General features: G+C 38.9%; 1 protein-coding gene across 2 annotated transcripts in view; it reads right to left on the bottom strand.

Moving 5' to 3' along the window:
• RBMS1 (RNA binding motif, single stranded interacting protein 1) overlaps nt 1-19,594 on the bottom strand; it is a 65,489-nt gene that overhangs the window by 22,388 nt on the left and 23,507 nt on the right. For both annotated transcript variants that reach the window (XM_010019338.1, XM_010019339.1), the window contains exons 2-4: nt 15,845-15,903; nt 12,830-12,921; nt 267-424 (exon numbers count right to left, since the gene is read on the bottom strand). In XM_010019338.1, coding sequence (XP_010017640.1) covers nt 267-424; nt 12,830-12,921; nt 15,845-15,903 — 309 coding nt within the window. The remainder of the gene's footprint in view (nt 1-266; nt 425-12,829; nt 12,922-15,844; nt 15,904-19,594) is intronic.

The raw sequence follows: 19,594 nt of genomic DNA, 5'->3' as shown, positions 1-19,594 counted from the left end.
GGAAGCAGTAGAGAATGAACTCTTATTAAGGATGAACTCCATTAAGAGCAATAGATGCAGATTTAGCCATCTAAGCAAAAGGAGACACAGCCATATTTGCCTTACCAAAGGAATAATTAACAAAACCTTGCTGGTATCTCCATCTAGATCACACTTTTATTTAAAAGCTTGATAATTTTCAGTAATTTTTGCCTTTTCCTCCTATTCCTGTCTTTTCAACTAAAAAAAGAAGAAAGATGCCAGCATGGCTAATGCCACTGAAGTACCTTGCAAAGCCAACACCACGGCTTGTCCCACTTGAGTCCCGCAGTATCCTTGTAGAGATAACCTGCCCAAATGGTTTCAGCATATTCTCAAGCTCCTGCTCATCCATGGAAAGTGGCAAATTGGAAATGTATAAATTAGTTGGGTCTTGTTCTTGTTGCTGAAAGAGAAATAAAGTAAACTGTTATTGCTGCTGCCACTGGAAAGACATTTTGAATTAAAAAAATGTAACAACAATTACATATAACTACTGGTACAGATTTTTACTTCTCAGGCCCCTTTCTAAAGGCTGTTCTTCCCTAGAATTAGTGACCTCCATCTTCAATCACGCTATACACCATTCCTAAGAAAACTACCCTCCTCCTATTACTGCTGACAACAAAATTTTTAAGTGTAGATAAAGGTAAATAATTGACCAGTTTATAGTCCGTATTACAACTTCATCTTTCAGATTTTTCTGAAAAGAAAAAAAAGGGCAAAACTAGGAATTAGCAGACAAAGCAATACAAGAGTGGTGAAAAGAGCTGAAAATGCCAGCTCTAAATGAAAAAGATAAAATATTGGAAACAATGCATCTAACGAGTATGTACACTGCCAAAATATTACCACAAGAATAGGCTGATACAGAAGTGAGTGGGACATTGTCATTTTCTTCCACACATGAATGTGTTTGAGTTTTTACCTAATTTTTACATTATGCATACAGACAGAAGTCTTCCAAAACCTTTCTATAGAAACAGACAAAATGACGGAACAGGGCAGCCCGGAGAAGAGCGATTAGGGAAGAGATAAATGTAGTCATGACTTTGCCATATCCCTGACCTCAGTGTATCTACATTGTGTGATCTATGCATCAACATTTTTGTTGAAAATTATCATTTCCACTGTTAGTTTACAGATTTTCCAGCTGTGGTCATGGAGCATTTCTTGCATAGTGCTAATTGCTGGCCATGCTCCATGATGAAATAGATTCTTAATCTACACAGATCTGTGGCTTGGCCCTGATAGTTGTACAAAACCTTGATGTTGTCACTGCGGCTCCCTGTATAGATTTAAGTCTCTGCAGGATGCATTATATTCAGAACTTTCTGGCATTAGGAGTGGTAAGATCTGAAACAAACACAATTTTGTTGGAATAGTCCTCAGCATATTTCCATTCTGTACAAGAGGGCTGACTTACACGGAAGTTTGAATCAAACCAGGAAACAAAAAACACCACCACAACACTTGCCTACTGGAATTAAAGCATTTATTAAAGTGATTATAGCTACAGAGGTGGTGATAAATTCTTATGCAGATTAGGCACCAATTTGTTCTTAAGCTGCCCTTATATTAGCAATATCTCAGTACTATTGGTAGCATATTGCATAATTTAATAACTTGCTATCCTGGATATCACCTCTCAGCTAGGGTTGGTTTTCCCTGGGGAAAAAAAACCCAAAGGAGTCGGGGCTAGGGGGAGAGGGAGAGATTGCACCTTTTAGGCATAGAAATGAACTACCCTGTTCCAAAAACTAACGAAACTTAAAAATGGGGAAGCAAATTCTATGCTTATGGACCTTCACTATTTGCACTTTTACCCCAAGATTTAGCTAGAAAGGGCTCATGTTCTGAAGTTTTCTGTAAAGGTTTTTTTATGTAATTTCAGCATCAAAGGACCTATAAAAAGGAAACGAGCTCCCATTACATCCTCCTGATCTGCATTCTATGTCTAGGCACACTGAAATCCCACATAACTTACAAAATACGAATTTTTCCAAGTGCCAAGTGATGTCCTCGTCAGTCCCCCTACAGTCCATCACAAATGGCACTTGACTACCATGTATGTTTTTCCTTTTGGTATCTACTGGAAATATTCCGCCATCCCAAAATAATACTGAACCTATATAGTATGCATAGAGGTTTGTGATTTAGATTACCTTACAGTATCTGACTTCCTTTTCAAATTAGCAAAATCAGCAGAAAGACAAGAAAATGGATTCACTGTGAGGCCACAGCTGACATTAATACTTATTACTGGGGAGTGTTCAACCATGAAGGAAAATCCATGTTACATACAATTCAAATTTTCTCAGGTAGGAATCTGAAACGAAGACAGCTTTCACATTTTTGGAATTAGTTTGTTGCTTAGGCTGTAGTAGCCAATTTTGTTTTACAACTTGAGATGTGCAGGCTTACTTCCTTCTTCAATAAGCACTATTAGCAAAAGCTTTATAAGGAGGTTTCAGACATGGGCATTATAAAAATGCATTTGTAACGATAGCATAATTTTCTGAAACTCTAAATAGTATTTGAAAGGGAAAAAAATTTCTTTTAGTTTTTATTATAAGCTGCTGCATTGCTCACAGATATCTTAAAACTTCTCTAAATAACCTAAACCAGTATACAAGCTGGGAAATCAGACCCCTTGTATATTTTAATCTAATTTGCTCATGTTTTTATTCTATAATAACAAAAGGTCTGAATTACATTACAAAGATGTTCTCATTAAAAAGCCTAACATTGGGAAAGATAAAAAAAAAAAAGGCCCCATTTTATTCACACTAATAAAAATGTAATTTACATGCAAGAAATAAATGCTTACATTCAGAAACAGCTAATAGGGAATGAAATTGTCTACTGCAGAATGTCAGAGCAATCTGTTTTATGTAGGTAACTGGGCAGATCACACTGCCCTTCTCTTGGGCTCCTATTCTAGCCCAGGGGGTTACCACACTTTTGCATTATGCAGGCATTGTATTCAGGATGAAAGATCATGAGCATTCCATGCCAAAAGGGACAGAATGACCTACTACAATTCTTGGCAAAACGTGAAGATCTTCCTCCATACATGCTGGGAAGCTTCATGCTTGTACCTACATACCTAACAAAGAAAACTTCATGACATAAAAATCAAGTAACAGCATTGTGTGAGAAGGGAATACTCTACTTTGAAAGATCATTTTCAACTTTACCACTAAACTACACTGCAAATCCCTTAGGAACAGGGGGTAAAAATAAAGTGCATCTGAGGAAATTTTTCTAAGGAAATTACTTTCTCTGAACAGAAAGTATTTTGTGATGGAAAAATTTGACTTGTGGCCCATTAAACAATCCATCTTTTGCACTAGTAACTACTGGGTTTTGGTCAGGTGCATGGATGAGTGAGTGATTGGAAAGGACTTACTTTGCTTTCCTGACCCTTTCTCTATGTAGCCTATTACAGCCTGAATTCTACCAGGGATTCAGTTATTTCTGCTTTTGATCCTTCAACAGGTCATACTGACCACAGTGGAAAAAGAAAAGCTTTAAAATACTTTTACGTATGTCCATAGCTAGAACTGGTAAGATGGCAGACATGGGAGAAGAGGAGCAAAAAAGCAGCCAGTGGATAAGGATGTCACACTGAAATACTGGAATATGAGTTGAAATTTCATTCATCTGTAATTCTCCCAGAACAAAGTAGTTGAAATGCCAGCGAACGCATGCCAGTGTAACAGGGCTGTACCTGCAGCGCAGGAGCAAACCCACAGCCATCCTGGGGAGCAGCAGTTCAGCTATAAGGACAAATCATAGAGTCATATTATATCTCAAGTTGGAAGGGACCCACAAGGATCATCGACACCAATTAGGTCAGGATAGATTAAATTAACCCACAATCCATTCTTCACTTTGCAGGGGAAAAAAACAAACAAATGAAACAAAACAAAAAACCCTTGCCACTGGTTCTCTAAAGAGGTCATTTACAACACTAAAATAGTACTGTTGGGTAGATCTAAAGCAAGCCTGAACTCTTACTCAAGTGCATTTGACATTTTACATAGTTTGGCAGTAGAAAAATTATACCTATTAATGTGCAAAACACCTCCTCTCCTCTTTTTAATTACTTACGTCATCATGCAGCTTCTGTCATCACCACAAGACTACTAAACCTCAAAAGGCTGTCTGGGTACATTTTGGGAGATCATAAGCAGCAACTAACTTCCTTTCCCTTAGAATATGCTAGATTTCCAGCTGAATTCCAAATGGCAACCACAACTAAGACTCTCCATGCATCTTTATCCTGTTTTACACAAAAGGCACCATACAAACAGATGTTTGCTTTTATACAAGGCTTTGGCATGGAAACTGGTTAAACAGTTAAAAATTCAGGAAGTTAGGAGAGAGACAAACTCTCTAACTTGTCCCTCCATCTCTCTGGCAAACAGCAGTTTAATACATTAAGTACTGTGACTTCCTTCCTTACTGAAACTTGCCTCACCATAGTTTAATTCACATAGTTATTACAGTTCTGTTTCAGAAGAGAAAATAATTCCTTTGATATTTAAGTTTCTAATTTTTAGTCTGGAATTCAACGAAAAATGAAACTGGCAAAAATACCTACAAACGTAACTCAACTCAAACCTTACCTTACCTATACACTGTAATTGTTTTAAGTGCTTTCAAAGGTAAGGCTTTTTCCCTGGGCTTCAAATTAATGAAATCATAGAAAATGCTTTCATCTTACAAATCTTTTATCTCTTGAAAATACTTGTACCATTTTAAAGGAATGATCAAAAATAATTACTGAAGTCAGTGGAAAGCTTTCTACATCAGGGTAGCAAGCTAACATTAAAATAAAGACCACAGAACCATTGAGGGTTTGGTGGTTATTTATTTTTAATTCTATATTATTTAGGAAAATTGTGTATTTTGAGAGTCTTCTTATGTCATACAGGGTCTCTCCAGTTAATAGAACCTTCAGCAGGTCCTGGAAGACGCTGAATGTGCTCAATATTTGCAGAATATGGGCAATGTCAGGGAATTTGTGGGCTACTATAAGCATCCATATTAGTGAGGAAACTAGGAAGGTCTTGGTTTTAGCAATTCACATCAAGTTTCCATCACCTTTAGCTGTGTCTCCAGAGTTTCTCGAGCAGAACATAATAATATGAAGATGCAGAACAGTGTTCTTGCAGGTTAATGCACTTCTTATTCCTAAAAAGCACTTACAACAGTAACATGGACTACAAGACACAGTATTTCTCATAAAAGGGATAGGAATAATCAAGTGCTAATATTCATTTCTGTAGAAAGAGCTGATCAGGAGTCTTACATAATGCAAAATGCTCTACCATCATCTGAAAGAAATTAACAAAAACCTCCCTGTGCGTGTGGAACTGTTCCTAAACTGCAAGCAAGAAACTTGGCAAAATGATACGACATCTGTTTTCGCTCGCTCTGAGTAAGGTCAGAGTGAACAGATATCCATTCAGAAACATGTGACGAGGCACCGCTCACAGCATGGAAGATCCTCTGGCTGATAGGCATTAAATGCTTGTCTGCCTTCGTATAGAAACTACTTCAAAATTTACAATTGGCCTGTGTTTCACTGAAATACGTCTGGTTTAGCCACAATTTTAATATTGCCTGACCACAGACTGTTAACAAGACAATTCAGGGGAAAAATCACTATCATAATCTTCAGTGGTTCTCCAGAACTGCATAAACACTCCATGTGATGAATAAACTAAACATTTGCATTTGTTTTCATAGACACATCTGTATTACAAAGAGGAGTAAGAACTGTATGAAAAGGAATTTTTAACTACAATAAGCACTGTGTTAAAATTTGCAATCAGGCTATAACTGCAGTCATACATTCCCTTTTTATTCCTTGGCATTCTTGTTTTCCCTCTGCTAGAAGGGCACTGAGGTGCTCTCTGGGAGTTCTGCATGTTGATCACTGATACCTGTGTTTTCCGTAGAAAGCTGAATGACACCACCACACTTTCATAACAGGGCACCCGACCCTCACCTGAACAAGCCACAGCACTGCTTAGCAACTGAGATAAGACTCTGGGTTGGAGCTGTGTACTCAAGGTTATTATCTGTCTTATTTAACGCACATGCAACTCCTGAAATGGTCATTTATCCTCCAGGTAAGCAAAATTTGGCTTACCTTTAATTTATTTTATAATGACTTTTAAGAACTTTTACAAATAAAAGGAGGAAAATTGATTGTTTAGTTAAAATTCTATTACAGTAGGATTTAATTCTACTACCTACAGAAAGCATTATAAACTAGGTGGAAAGAAAACTTTTCTTACAAGACAATTGCTAAAAAGTGCTTTAGAAATCTGCTTGAGTTAGCTCCTATTTGCCTATCATCTCTTCTTTGGCATTCAGAAGCCCAGATGCAGAACAAAATAATTGCAATATGCCTACCTTCACTAGTTAGTTTAAGTGCACTAGCTACCATGGTAACCTAAACTTATTTTCTTATTTTACTCTGTAGGAATGAAAACTGATATCCAGCAGGTTGCCACAGTGAAGACAAGTACAAAACACAATACATTATTAAAAGTCATAAGTTAGCTGTTTCTCATTTTTGCTAACGCAAAACCATGTTCTTCATCAGTGATATAAGGGAAGGCTGCCTTTAAAGCACTATGTTTAATAGCTGTGGAAAAGCCTTGATTCCTGTTACAGACATGAGGACAAGTGGCTAAGCTGCCTTTCCCTCCCAAAAAGCCCCCATACCTGCTGTGCAGTTCACACTTTATATTGTGGCAGTTCATCTAATCCAAATATGCTTGGTAAAAGCATATGCTTACCTAAAGTAATTTCAGAATATAAAAAGAATGCTGCTGCATTGAACTTAATTGGAAAGAAAGATGAAACTATCAGCCTATGGAACTGCTTCACAGTTCTGCATTTGTAACCATTAGTAAAAATTACAAAGAATACAAATTCATGCCATCTCTGAGTTCTGGAGGATCAATGGGAACTCAGGCAGTGGGCTAATATTTATCACAAACTGAAAACCACCTCCATGTAATGAGTTTCAGAGTTTGGTCTGTTGTTTTCAGGGCCAACAAACCACTCTCAACAACAGAAATTGTACCTTAAGAATGGTAGAAGTCAGTAATCATGGTACAACATACTTCGCATTGTTATCGCAGGCATTCTTCTAACACAATTTTAATATGAAACAGTTCTGAAGATGGCCCTAATTTTTTGCACAAACCTAAAATATCTGAAAACAGTTAATGATTTGTTAGTGTGGGAACTAATACAATATAAACAAGAGCATACTTAATTGTGTCAGTGGACATGAAGACTTTCAGGAGGAGGAAATTGTAGCATTATAAATCTGAAATCCTAAGTTGTAAAAATGTGAGGATGTGGGGAAATCTTTGAATGCATAAACAATGAGTCCTCCTCCAAAAATGCACATTAGTATGTGGAACGGCATTCCATGGCTCAAATTAAAGAGTTTCATTGACCACAGAAATCTTCTATGTCCACGAACTACTATCATGGGTTCTATTATAAGTAGCATATATTTACTACAGGTGAGTTTGTGCTTTCTGTTAGAAAAACACAAAAAGAATGAGTATCACTTAAGTTATAAATGATTCTGACAATCTTAAGGCAAAGTTTTACACACGGATGAACTAAAAATTTCATTGAGAGAAAGAGACTAGAAGAGACAAAGGAGAGCAATGTCTTCAAAAACAAAGTCTGGAAGACCAGGCTCATTGAGCCTTTACCAGTAGTGCTGACTTGGGTGGTTAACTCATTTTAAAGGCAGGACACTCATTTTAAAGACAGGGCTGAAAAACAGTTGTGAGAACATAGGAATGTACATTAATCCTTCTTGTAGTGCCCAAAGTACACTACAAACTCTTCGCAAAAAATGGTAACTCCATATGTAAAACAGTTTTAATAGATACAAGCTTTTCACTATTTATCTCAGAAATCTGTTAACCTATCATGAACTAGACAATATGGCTATACAAATGTCACTGCCACGCCAGGAAGGAAGTTTAGCACTTGAACTCTGAGCTGCCACAGCCAGGCTGGTATTCTAGCTGGCTTGTGTATCTTTACACTGCTGTCAGTACAATACAGATATTCTCCATTTGACTTTATCTGGGCTGCAAATACAATCATTCTCCTCTTGGCTTCAGTTTGCTAGATAGAAGACTAGAAGAACTGTGGGTTTTTTTAACTGTTCTTATTCAGTAGTTCTTTTTACTTACGTTTACAGATTAGTTTACATCCAGAAGAACAAGAATGATACTCAATCTTCCATTTTAAAGGGCCACTTTTCCAATCATCTGAACACAGTTACTTAAGCAACTACAGTTGAGCTCAGTTGAATACCATTTGATGAGACAGAACTATGTCTGAGTACTAAATGCCTCATGTTAAGTTCAAGGTCAAAAATCCTTAAGAATTAAAGTGATGTCTATACCATTTAGACCTCACTATCTCCAAAACACCCCTTACAGAACCTCAGGGGTTTTTAAATCTTCATTCAAAATACCAATATACAGTAGATTTTCTCTGTGCATCTATCTTCCAACTGTAACAACTTTTCTATTGAAGAAAATGGGCAGAGCTTTTCAATACTACTAATTAATCTTCTCTAAGAATGCACAGCTCTGCAAAATAAGAGCTTTTTAACCCATTATTATTGGTTTATAATCAAAGCACTTAATTAACGGAATTTCAAGAAACTAAAATGAATGAAAATAAAAATTAGACACTCATCAGTTACTAACTAGCTTACAAATAACAATACTCTTGCAAGACATGTATCTGCTCTTTCTGTACCTCATCTCTATAGTGAGAGATAGGCTATCGGTTTTTGTACTAGGTACTGAAGCAAGCTGGCTACCAATACAGCTCACATCATCTCCTGATCCCTTTCCACAGCTGCTTATACACTCTGACAAGACTGGACACTGGTAATAGTCAACTGGAAGGGAGAAGAAAAGCCACAGCCCACTACCTCTACTTCAAATTTCCATCCAAAAGCTACTCCCATGCCCTGGCAATGCAGTATCATCCTATGTAAGCTCCCAGCAGCATTATCTGACCAAGAGGAATCATTGGAGGCATTTCCATTTCAGTGGGTACAGGAAGATACTGTTAAACAGCACAGATCAAAACACTTCAAGTTGCTTCGTCTTTGTCAAGCACTCCTAATTCAGATCCTGGAAAAAGCAGAATAATTGAAGACAAAATGTTTCCTGAGCAGTGGCAGTGGTCTGAAACTGTGTTCTTTCACCGACACCATCATCATGACCTCTCCTGAGAGGTGTCCCTTTCTCCACCAAGTGACCCCCCTGGAAAAGATTTAGCAGGATTTGGCCTGAAGGCACATCTCAGGCCCCAGCCCCTCCTGGTCTGCTCAGCAATAGCAGAAACATAGCGGGTGAGACTAAATTTTTCTGGAGTCAGATCAACTTGGAAGCAGACTGCCAAGTACAGCATGATCTTACCCCATGGACAGGAAAAGCTCATGAAGTAAAATATTTGAAGTTATGTCTACAAATGAAATAACAAAGATTTTAATATGTATAATCTGAACCACTTCTACTAAACTAGGATTTATAGATGAGCTTACTGACGTAATTTTTAACTCACCAACATATAGCTACAGCAGGACACTGCAAAAAGGGCTTTACAGCAGCCAGAGTCAGAACAAGGCTTCAGCAATAACATTTTCCTTCTCCTTCAGCTGTTGCAGGTCAGGGACTACCACCACATCTGGGAGGAGGGCACGAATACCGAGGAGCCATGCTGCTGGCTGACACCCTGGGCACAGCATGACAATGCCTTCCCACAGACAAATCCTGCCAACAAGCATTTATTTCTCTTTGAAACTGAAGCAGTCATAGTGGTCAGTAAGGAAATCCATCAGCCATACAGCCAAGAAACTGTCCTCCCAATCCTTTTCTGTGATATTCAGGCTTCAGCCTGAACAGTTTCACTGCAAGACCACCACTCATGGCACAGGTGACAACACATAAAAGGACAGATTATTGAATATAAAATAACTTGTGTTTGTGTAGTGCCTTGCATGTGAAAAAGTCTGATTTGCTAATCTTGCCAAAACAACTCTGACAGTTCCCAAATGGAGATGGGATTTTTCAGACAGAAGCAAAAGCAGAACAAGTTTCACTGGAATGCAAACTTTATAGTTACAGATTTCCCTAAGGTTACCAGGCCTGACACACTGTCAGAAAAATCAACCAAAACTGTCAGGTGTTACGGTGCACATTCTTTCATTAATGCTAACAGAAAGAAATATTACCAATATTGCAACAACACATACACAGTGTTCAACATTGTCCCCCATGACATCCCTGTCTCTAAACTGGAGACATAAATTCGATGGATGGACCATCCATGGGATAAAGAATTGGCTGGATGGCTGCACGTAGAGATTTGTGGTCAACGAACAGTTCAGTGTTCAGCTGGAGATGGGAAACAAGTGGTGTCCCTCAGGTGTCAGTGCTGGGACTGAGCCTGTTCAGCATCTTTGCTGGCGACAGGGACAGTGGGATTGAATGTGCCCTCAGCAAGTTTGTCAACAACACTAAGCTGTGTGGTTTGGTTGACACACTGGAGGGAAGGGATGCCATCCAGAGGGACCTGGACACTCTTGTGAGGTGGGCCAATGCCAACCTCATGAAGTTCGCTTTGCAAGGTCCTACATCTGGGTCGGGGCAGTCCCAGGCACAGCTACAGGTTGGGCAGAGAAGAGATTCAAAGCAGCCCTGCAGAGAAGGACTTGGGGGTGCTGCTTGATGAGAAACTTAACATGAACTGGCTTCACTGTGCACCTGCAGCCCAGAAACCAACCATATCCTGGGCTGCATCAAAAGAAGCGTGACCAGCAGGTTGAAGGAGGTGATCCTGCCCCTCCACTCTGCTCTTGTGAGACCTCACTTGGAGTATTGTGTCCAGTTCTGCTGCCCTCAACATAAAAAGGACATGGAGCAATTGGAGCAAGTCCAGAGGAGGCCACGAGGATGATCAGGGGGCTGGAGCACCTCCCGTACAAAGACAGGCTGAGGAAGTTGGGGCTGTTCAGCCTGGAGAACAGAGGGCTGCAGGAGACCTCATAGCAGCCTTCCAGTATCTGAAGGGGGCCTACGAGGATGCTGGGGAGGGACTCTTCATCGGGGACTGTAGTGACAGGACAAGGTAATGGGTTCAAACTTAAACAGGGGAAGTTCAGGTTAGATGTAAGGAAAAAGCTCTTCACTGTGAGGGTGGTGAGGCACTGGAACAGGTTGCCAAGAGAAGTGGTAAGTGTTCCATCCCTGGCAGTGTTCTAGGCCAGGCTGGACAAAGCCTTGGGCGACATGGTCCTGTGTGAGGGGTTCCTGCCCCATGGCAGGGGGTTGGAACTAGATGATCTTAAGGTCCTTTCCAATCCAAACCATTCTGTGATTCTATGAACACTGCAACTGTCAGAGGAAATGAGTCAGAAAAATATACTACGGGAAAAAATAAGAAACTATTAATCAGATTACTGCAGTGAATTATTAGAGCTTCCCTACCTACGGAACACAATTAAATCAGACCTCATTAGCAAAATGAATTCACATGAATTCACATTCTCTTTTCTAGCCTCCTACCTAGGTATCTTATCCATAAGATGGCAAATAGAGGCTTTGAAAAATCCAGTGTGTATTTTGAAGTGATCACCTAAAAACTAAAAATTAAAAGGTCTTTATTAACCATACATAAAACCTTATAAAAAGAAGGAAGAAAGAAAAAAATTAAAAAACACCACACCAAGTGTTTTCCAGTAAGCATATATGTTTGTATCATGGCTGTAATGAAACATGCATTAAGTATGAAACATATGGTTTCCATTTTGTTGCCCTGGAATTCATCCAAAGACATTTTACGTTGTTAGCTTAACTGTTCTCCTCAGCTGAGAAGCTGTGGAAAATCTCTCATCTGAAAAAAATCTGTACCTAATAGTTGACTATAAAAGATTTGCTAGATCTGCAGCAGACTACTAAATAAAAAAGCCCCCGAGATAACTAGTTAACTACTGGATTATTATTTTTTCTAATTAGAATATGATTTTCAAACTAAAAGAAAAATTGCTTTAAGAGGTACTATGAATTATATGAACAGATTATGTCGGTAATATTTTCTTTATTTAATAAATTTGTAGTGGTGTTTATGGCACTCTATTGGAACCAGGCCATGTGACCTAACAAGCACACATAACAAAATCATTACTAATGTATCATCTCCCTGATTTTATAGATTGAGAAACTTAGGCAGAAAAAGCACTGCTCTGAAGATCACTTTCTGGCTAATAAGCGGATTCAGAGGCAAGGTCAGTAAAAATGAGAGAAAAAGAAGAAAGATCATATTCCGTGATTTTTAATAATGCTTAGGTTTGCCCTGATGCAGAAATAGGTTGTCAAGGACTTGGATAAGAATTTCAAGACACCTATCATGAACGGCCAGATTTAAATTTTACTCACATGAGGGGAAAATATACTAGAAATGCTGAATACAAAGTCACAAGCTTAAATTTTGCCATGCTGTGCTTAAAAATTCATCCCCAAATTGCAAGGCTGATAACCTCAGCAATAACAAGCAGGCAACATATAAAACCTTTCATGCCCTTATGCTGTAAACTATTTGAGCTATTGACTTGCTTCAGGAATTAACATGTATTTAAACCGTTAAGTCTGCAGTAAGAGCTGTAGTTCTTGAAATTTACTGCTAATCTTTCTTTTGATAAAGCCAATGGGAAAGTAGTATTATAACCCACCTTTGCCATCTGTGCTTGGACTCCACTAGCCTTTAAAGCAGAAACTGCCTTCTGAGCAGCTGCTGGGCTGTCAAAGTCAACAAAACCATAACCTGAAATATAAAGCATATTTCATTAATGAGACAGCAACCAATTTATAATGAGTTCGTATGCTACTAGCATGGTTATTTAACACAATTTTCTTGTTGGTGAAGAGTGTCAATTTGATCTCCAACGCTCTTCATGTAGTCTCAAAAAACTCCCAATCTACTGAAGTCCTTCAACCTTTAACTGGTGGGGAGCTACCCCAGTGGAACAAATCAATTTCCACGCCCAATCATTATCAGGATTTTGTCCAAATTGCTAACAAGTAGCATGGTGCTTTACTTCATGTTACCTGGTATGTATCATCCAAGAGCAAATGTGACAACATCAGTTTATTTCATAGAGATCAGAGTAAAGCATAAGCTGTTATTGTTTCTAAACTAAATTCTCAGCCCATCTTGAAAACAGGTGACAATCCTCCAAGTTACACATCATTTACTCAAAACCGGGAGAAGAATTTGGTTTAAAATATGCGTATCTACTGTATCATAATCCAATTTTTGGTGAATTCATCGCTTTATAGTGTATTTATAAACAACAGTTAAATTTAAAAAGTGAAAACCCAGCTTCAATGAAAGTAGATGAGTTTTTCCGTCGTTGTACTGAAACCAGAACGTAAAAAGTTGTCCTAAAAGCATTTTCTATGCCATATAATGCGGTCTTTAAAGGTTAAAGTAAACCCAAAGTTAACTATAAATTTCCATACAGTTGCAGTAACTCTTTTTCTCATTCTGAACAGCAATATTCAGCTAATGGAATCCAGGACACCTGAACAGCCATATACCTTGGCCTTTACAGACGCTGACCTTACAAGCAGCAATTTTTAATGCTACCTGGAATTGGATGCTCAAGCCTGACCAAAAGGTAGGAAGAGTTTGGAAGCTACTTCCCCTAAATGTTACTGCAAACATCAACATCACTCTGTATTTTTCAAGCCACTTCCTTCTCACCAGGGAACTGCCTCTAATATTAAAGGAATCCCTCTCCAATGCCTAAGTTGGGTTATTAAAAGAAAACAAACAAAACCCCCAACAATAAAAAAAAAAAAAAAGAAAAAAAAAAACCCCAAAACAAAACCAAAACCCAACAACTCTGGGTGAGTAGAAAATTGAATTCTTTCTTCAGAGGGTAATAGCATTCTCTTACAACAATATGGCTATTCTGAGGACAAAAATGTTGTGTAAAGATATAACCGAACCAGCTTTGAAGTCCTTAATTTGTGAAAAAATTCGAGCAGCCTTGTACATCAGTGCTAGCTTATTTAACCTGCCAAGAAGCTGAAGAAAGCAGCATATTGTTCTGTGTAACACGTGGTGTTGTGGACTGTTAAATCTTGACATGAAACAGAGTGAATTAGCTCATATCAAGTTTTGTGCTGCCAAGGCAAACTAACTTTCCATACCCAAAACTAGCTTTCCATACCCATGACAGCCCAGGTTATCAACACCACCACACTGCAGGGTGCAATACAGATGAAGTTACATACTGATACCAAGCTGGCTTTGCCATCTTCTAGATGATATATAAACTCAATTGCTCGTGTTCCACTTAGTTCAACTTCCATGGTATGTTTTTTTGGCAAGACACAGAGATGCTGTCAATCTTTTGGGTAAATTCCAGTTAGATATTTGCATTCTGCCTACTTATGTAATTTTAATGACATGCAGTGAGCTTCCCTCCAGCCTTACCTTGCTGAATATTGTTTCAGCAGATTGTTAGCTACTGCTTTTCACCAGTGAGATTTAAAATCTGTATTGGAAAAGTCAGCTTTAACCTCTTAATGTGAGAATTTCTGTATCACTGACAGAACTACTGAAGCCTTCAGGAAATGTGGGAGTGGACAGATTAAATCAGTTAAATGCTGTCATAAGTATTAATAAATTAAAATAATTAAAAAGGGCATCTCCTCTTTCCTAGTCACAATATATGCAGATGACATCTGCATACAAACTAGGAAAGAAAATTTATAGAAAGTTCAGTTTCTGACCTGTCAGCATCCCTTTAATTGCATAAGATGAGGAGTGGAGCTGAGAAGCTATGCCCCTGCACTGCTTCCAAGTTCTGCACAAAAATTCTGTATTAATGATGAACTCTCCTCTCCTGCCTCTGCCAATCAGCTTTATGCTTGTTCATGAGCTTCACGCTTATTAACATTGCTAAATCAGCTGACTTAATTCTTCACTTTGCTCAGAAATTATCCTCTTAATTGTAAAAAAAGTCTGAAATCTGGTATTTCAGTGTCTGCTACCACACCTTCTCCCACCATGCACATTGCTGGGATATGATCTCACTACAATTGCAATGAATGATGAAAATCATTGAACTGATGCATCCAGCTTATCTAAAGGTGTGCTAATTTTTTTCCAGCTGCAATTACTGTGGTGAAAATGAACCCTCTCTTTGCTCCCAATACATTCAAAAGCATATAACAAAACACAATTAAGAACATTAGAACATGTAATTAAGTGCTGCTTTAAACTACTCTAGTCAATGGAGCTGATTTCTACAATGTGTAATTTTTTCAGATGCTTAGTATAGTTGAATGGTCTTCTGTATGATTCCCTGGTTTCTCCAGGCAAAAGGGGAAAAGCTGCTTTTAACTCCATTTTTGTTTTTAAAATAGAGGCAAACTGCCAGCCAGCACTGTGCATGTCAGCTCCACTCTGGCTTGGCTGCACTACTGACACAAGCTGTCTGCCAGCTCCACTGGCAACAAATGTATTGAATAAGAAAGGCTCAGGAATAAGAATGGGAAGAAGAAGAAGAAAAAAAGGGAAAAAAGAAGGAAAAAAGACCCACACAGCAGCACCACCAGCTCCCCTCCCACCCCCCCCAAAAAAAAGCTCAAAAAGCACTTAAAATACATTAGCATATTTTATAGAATTAATTAGGACTTTCAGGTGAATGTAATATAAAGGCAAATACACATACCTTTGCATTTGTTTGTTGTCTTATCCAAAATAGCCTTCGTGGATACAATTTTCCCATACCTAAAATGTATTATACATACGTAAGGGAAATGACAAAAGAACATCCTACTACAACAGATACCCAATTCCATTATTTTATATCCTATTATGCTTTACTTTTAATAAAATGGAATAATATAGACCATATAACTCCGTGATGAAAAAATCATACATAGATGGAGGTGACAAAAGATAAACAATTTCAAACATGAGCTTGTTCTGTTCTCCCTATCTTCTCAGTGGCACAGCAGAAATCACAGAATAAGTCAGAGAAAGTGCTTTATACAAAAAAAAAATCCATTACAGTTAAAATCCCGGTAAGTAAAAGAAACCACATTTTACACATAAGCTTGGGCTTTGTCAGTGTATATACAAATAAACCAACAGTAAAAAATTTAGCTATCTCTTCCCCCCCACAGACAAGCACAAAAAGATTAAATACTCCTATCAGGAAGATGACATGTGCAGTCAGGTTTATGAAAGCTGACCAAGAAAGGTGGAAAACGATTTCCTGTATTTTCAAATGGAAAGCTGAGATGTAAACCATTTCGACTAAAATCAAAACATCCTTCAGGAAAGCTGCAATTTTCTTTTTCTCACTGCCTGTTCCTCAGCTTCTCAGTAACTGGCAAGCCCAGATGCCAGTCTGCTCACAGTCCAAAGGTGAGCACCAGAGAGCCATAAAGTCTGGGAAACAGGTGGACAGCAATCCAGCTATAGGAGCAATTGCTGTTTCTGAAGTGCTCTGCAAAGTTTATCAGCATTAGGTTTTTTCATCAAATTTAGAGTAGAATTTGTCACTGCTTGTGAAAACTTGCAATTTTCCTTGAAAGTCAAATCCCAGTTTCATTTTAAAAAAAGCAACTCTCTTAGCCTGAATCAGCAGTAGAATTGGAAACGGAGCAATGGTTTCCCATGGTTTCCTTACTACAGTCTCCTCTGTTTCCTTGTGAACTATGTTTCATACAGTGCTGGGAGTATACAAGGGAGAAACAATGCAACATGAATTTGTTTTCACAGAATCACAGAATGGTCAGGGTCAGAAGAGACCTTAAAGTTCCTTCAGTTCCAGCCTCCTCCCACTAGACCAGGTTGTTCAAAGCCCCAATCAACCTGGCCTTGAACACTGCCAGGGATGAGGCATCCACAGCTTCTCTGAGCAACCTGTGCCAGCATCTCAACACCCTTGTATTGAAAAACTTCTTCCTCATTATCTAATCTAAATCTACCCTCTTTCAGTTCAAAGCCATTCCCCCTTTAACCTATCCCTGCATGCCCTTTTAAAAAGTCCCTCTCCAGCTTCCTTGTAGGCCCCGTTTAGGTACTGGAAGGCTGCTTCAAGGTCTCCCCTGAGCCTTCTCTTCTCCAGGCTGAACAAGCCCAACTCTCTCAGCCTGTCTTCACAGGAGAGTTGCTCCAGCCCTCAAAGCATCTTTGTGGCCTCCTTTGGACTCGCTCCAACAAGTCCACATCCTTCTTATACTGGGGGCTCCAGAGCTGGACACTACTTCAGGTGGGGCAGCATCAGTGCGGAGGGGGAATATCACCTCCCTCAACCTGCTGGTCACGCTCCTTTTGATGCAGCCCAGGATATATTTGGCTTTCCGGACTGCAAATGCACACTGCCAGCTCATGTGGAGCTTCTCTTGAACAAACACCCCCAAGTCTTTTTCCTTAGGACTGCTCTCAATAAGAATATAATGTAGCTTAATATTACATTAACAGGTATACCTAGGCACTCTGTACTAACAGGTCCTTTATCATCGTGCAAGAACCCAGAATGAACGGGAAATTTTAAAAAATGTTATCAGCATAAGAAATTGGAACTTGGGGAAGAATTAATTTTTGCCAGCTCACCTCCTAAATATAACTTCAACAGAGTGAGTATCATTTCAGGAAGGTATTATTTCAAAAGACGACTCAATTTCTGCAGTAGTTGTATTAGTCTTGAAAGTTCTTCAAAATATTTAAGAAGCTTAATAAATAATGTGAAGCTTAGATTACTCAAATGTTCACTTGCAAAGTGATAGTTAGTCAAGGATGAAGCCTATTTACAAAGTACTTTCCCCCTAAAGAACGTTTAAATACATGTTTCAGTGTAATCATCACTCTCTGTGACCAGTTTCAAGCACCTTCTGTTTATTCAATGAGTTATTATATGGCTTCAAATAGTTGCAAAGGAGTAAACCTGGGACAGTAGGTGTTTGCTTCCTTATTGCATCTGAAATTATGAGCATCTACACTGATATAAAATAGAGCTACCCATCTGTAGCATAAAAAAAAAAAAAAAAAAAGGCACAAACATCAATGAAAATTAGTGCACACCTAAATCTACTATGGCGGAAGCTATAACAAAGCAATAGAAATTGTTCCTCGTCATTGGAACAGGTACTTCCTCATCAGCGCCACTTATTTTTGAAACATATTGTTCCATTTAGAAAGCTTTATCATTTGTAAGTCAAAACTTCCCAAACCTTCTCCAGAATTTTTCTGAGTGCAAAGCAAACGTACATATTCTACATGAAAGAGACAAGCTGTTCAGGAACAGTGCTCTTCAAGATCCACTAAACTCTTGTGTCCCACGTCACTTGCACCCAGCATCAGATTTGACAGCCCACACTCTCTATGTCCTATCAGTTTCTGTAAGTTGTTAAACTGAAGAGCTACATAACCTTTCGTGGCAAAAAATCCCTGGAGGATGATCTTGTCTCTGCTTGTTTCACTTCTTGAAAGTGTAGAAAGTGGTGTTAGTGGTGAAAAGCTACAGCACTGGGTATCAGTGTAAACAAAGTAACTGCAACCCTCCCACAGTTTGGTCACAGAGAGGAGTTAGGGGCTGGCTATGGACTGCACTGGCCCCTGATGGTGACGTACACCAGCCCATAAATAGATGTCTGCATGTCTGTTCTTTAAGCCATTTTACAGACCATCTTCCTATGCGCAAAACCGCTAATGATTTAATTCACTGTCCTAGATTGCATGTCTCCTGCAAAGAGCTAGCTGCCATGGAAGACTGCCAAGAAATTTCAGCAGTGTGAGTCTAGGAACAATTCAGAGAACCAGTATAACAATAGCAGCTATCGCCAGGATTTCTCTTACGATTTTCCCTGTGAATACTCCTCCCATAGCGTGAGTACTCACGCCATGAAGCACAGAAATGCAGTTTACCACCTGAGCCTGGGCTGAGGGATACATCCCCTTCTTGCTCCCACCCTGTGGTCTGATACCAGGGGAAATTACTCCCTGCAGTTCCTCCTAAGTGCTTCCTTCAAACGATGACCATCATGAAAACATACTTCCTTCCTCCTGAATTTTGCAGTCCTAATACTCCTGTTAACACAGGCCTCTGTCTTCAACTGCTCATTTCCTGGGTGCAACTGCAGCTAAGACCCATCAGAAATCAGTGACCTATAAAACACACCAGTTATGGTGCAAACTAATATGTATTGCCTGCTTACAAAAAGGAATATAACAAGCAAGAGAAAACTTATATTCCAAAGATGTCTATGATGTTAGGTCTTGCCTACAGATCATCATTCCTCTCAAAGCTCACGCACATCTAGTTGTTTAAGGCATCCTGTTAATGCTAATCTTCTGCTTCAAAGCCTTACCATGTGCTTAGTGAGACCTGCAACCCAAGACAGAGCATATCTCTTTTGGTTGGCAGGATCATTTCAACAATGACTGGCAATTGCTCATTCCCTGTCCTCTG

Source organism: Nestor notabilis, unplaced genomic scaffold (genome assembly GCF_000696875.1).
Source record: "Nestor notabilis isolate BGI_N333 unplaced genomic scaffold, ASM69687v1 scaffold2208, whole genome shotgun sequence".
Lineage (NCBI taxonomy): Eukaryota > Metazoa > Chordata > Aves > Psittaciformes > Psittacidae > Nestor > Nestor notabilis.
This window is presented reverse-complemented; position numbering and strand designations above follow the sequence as displayed.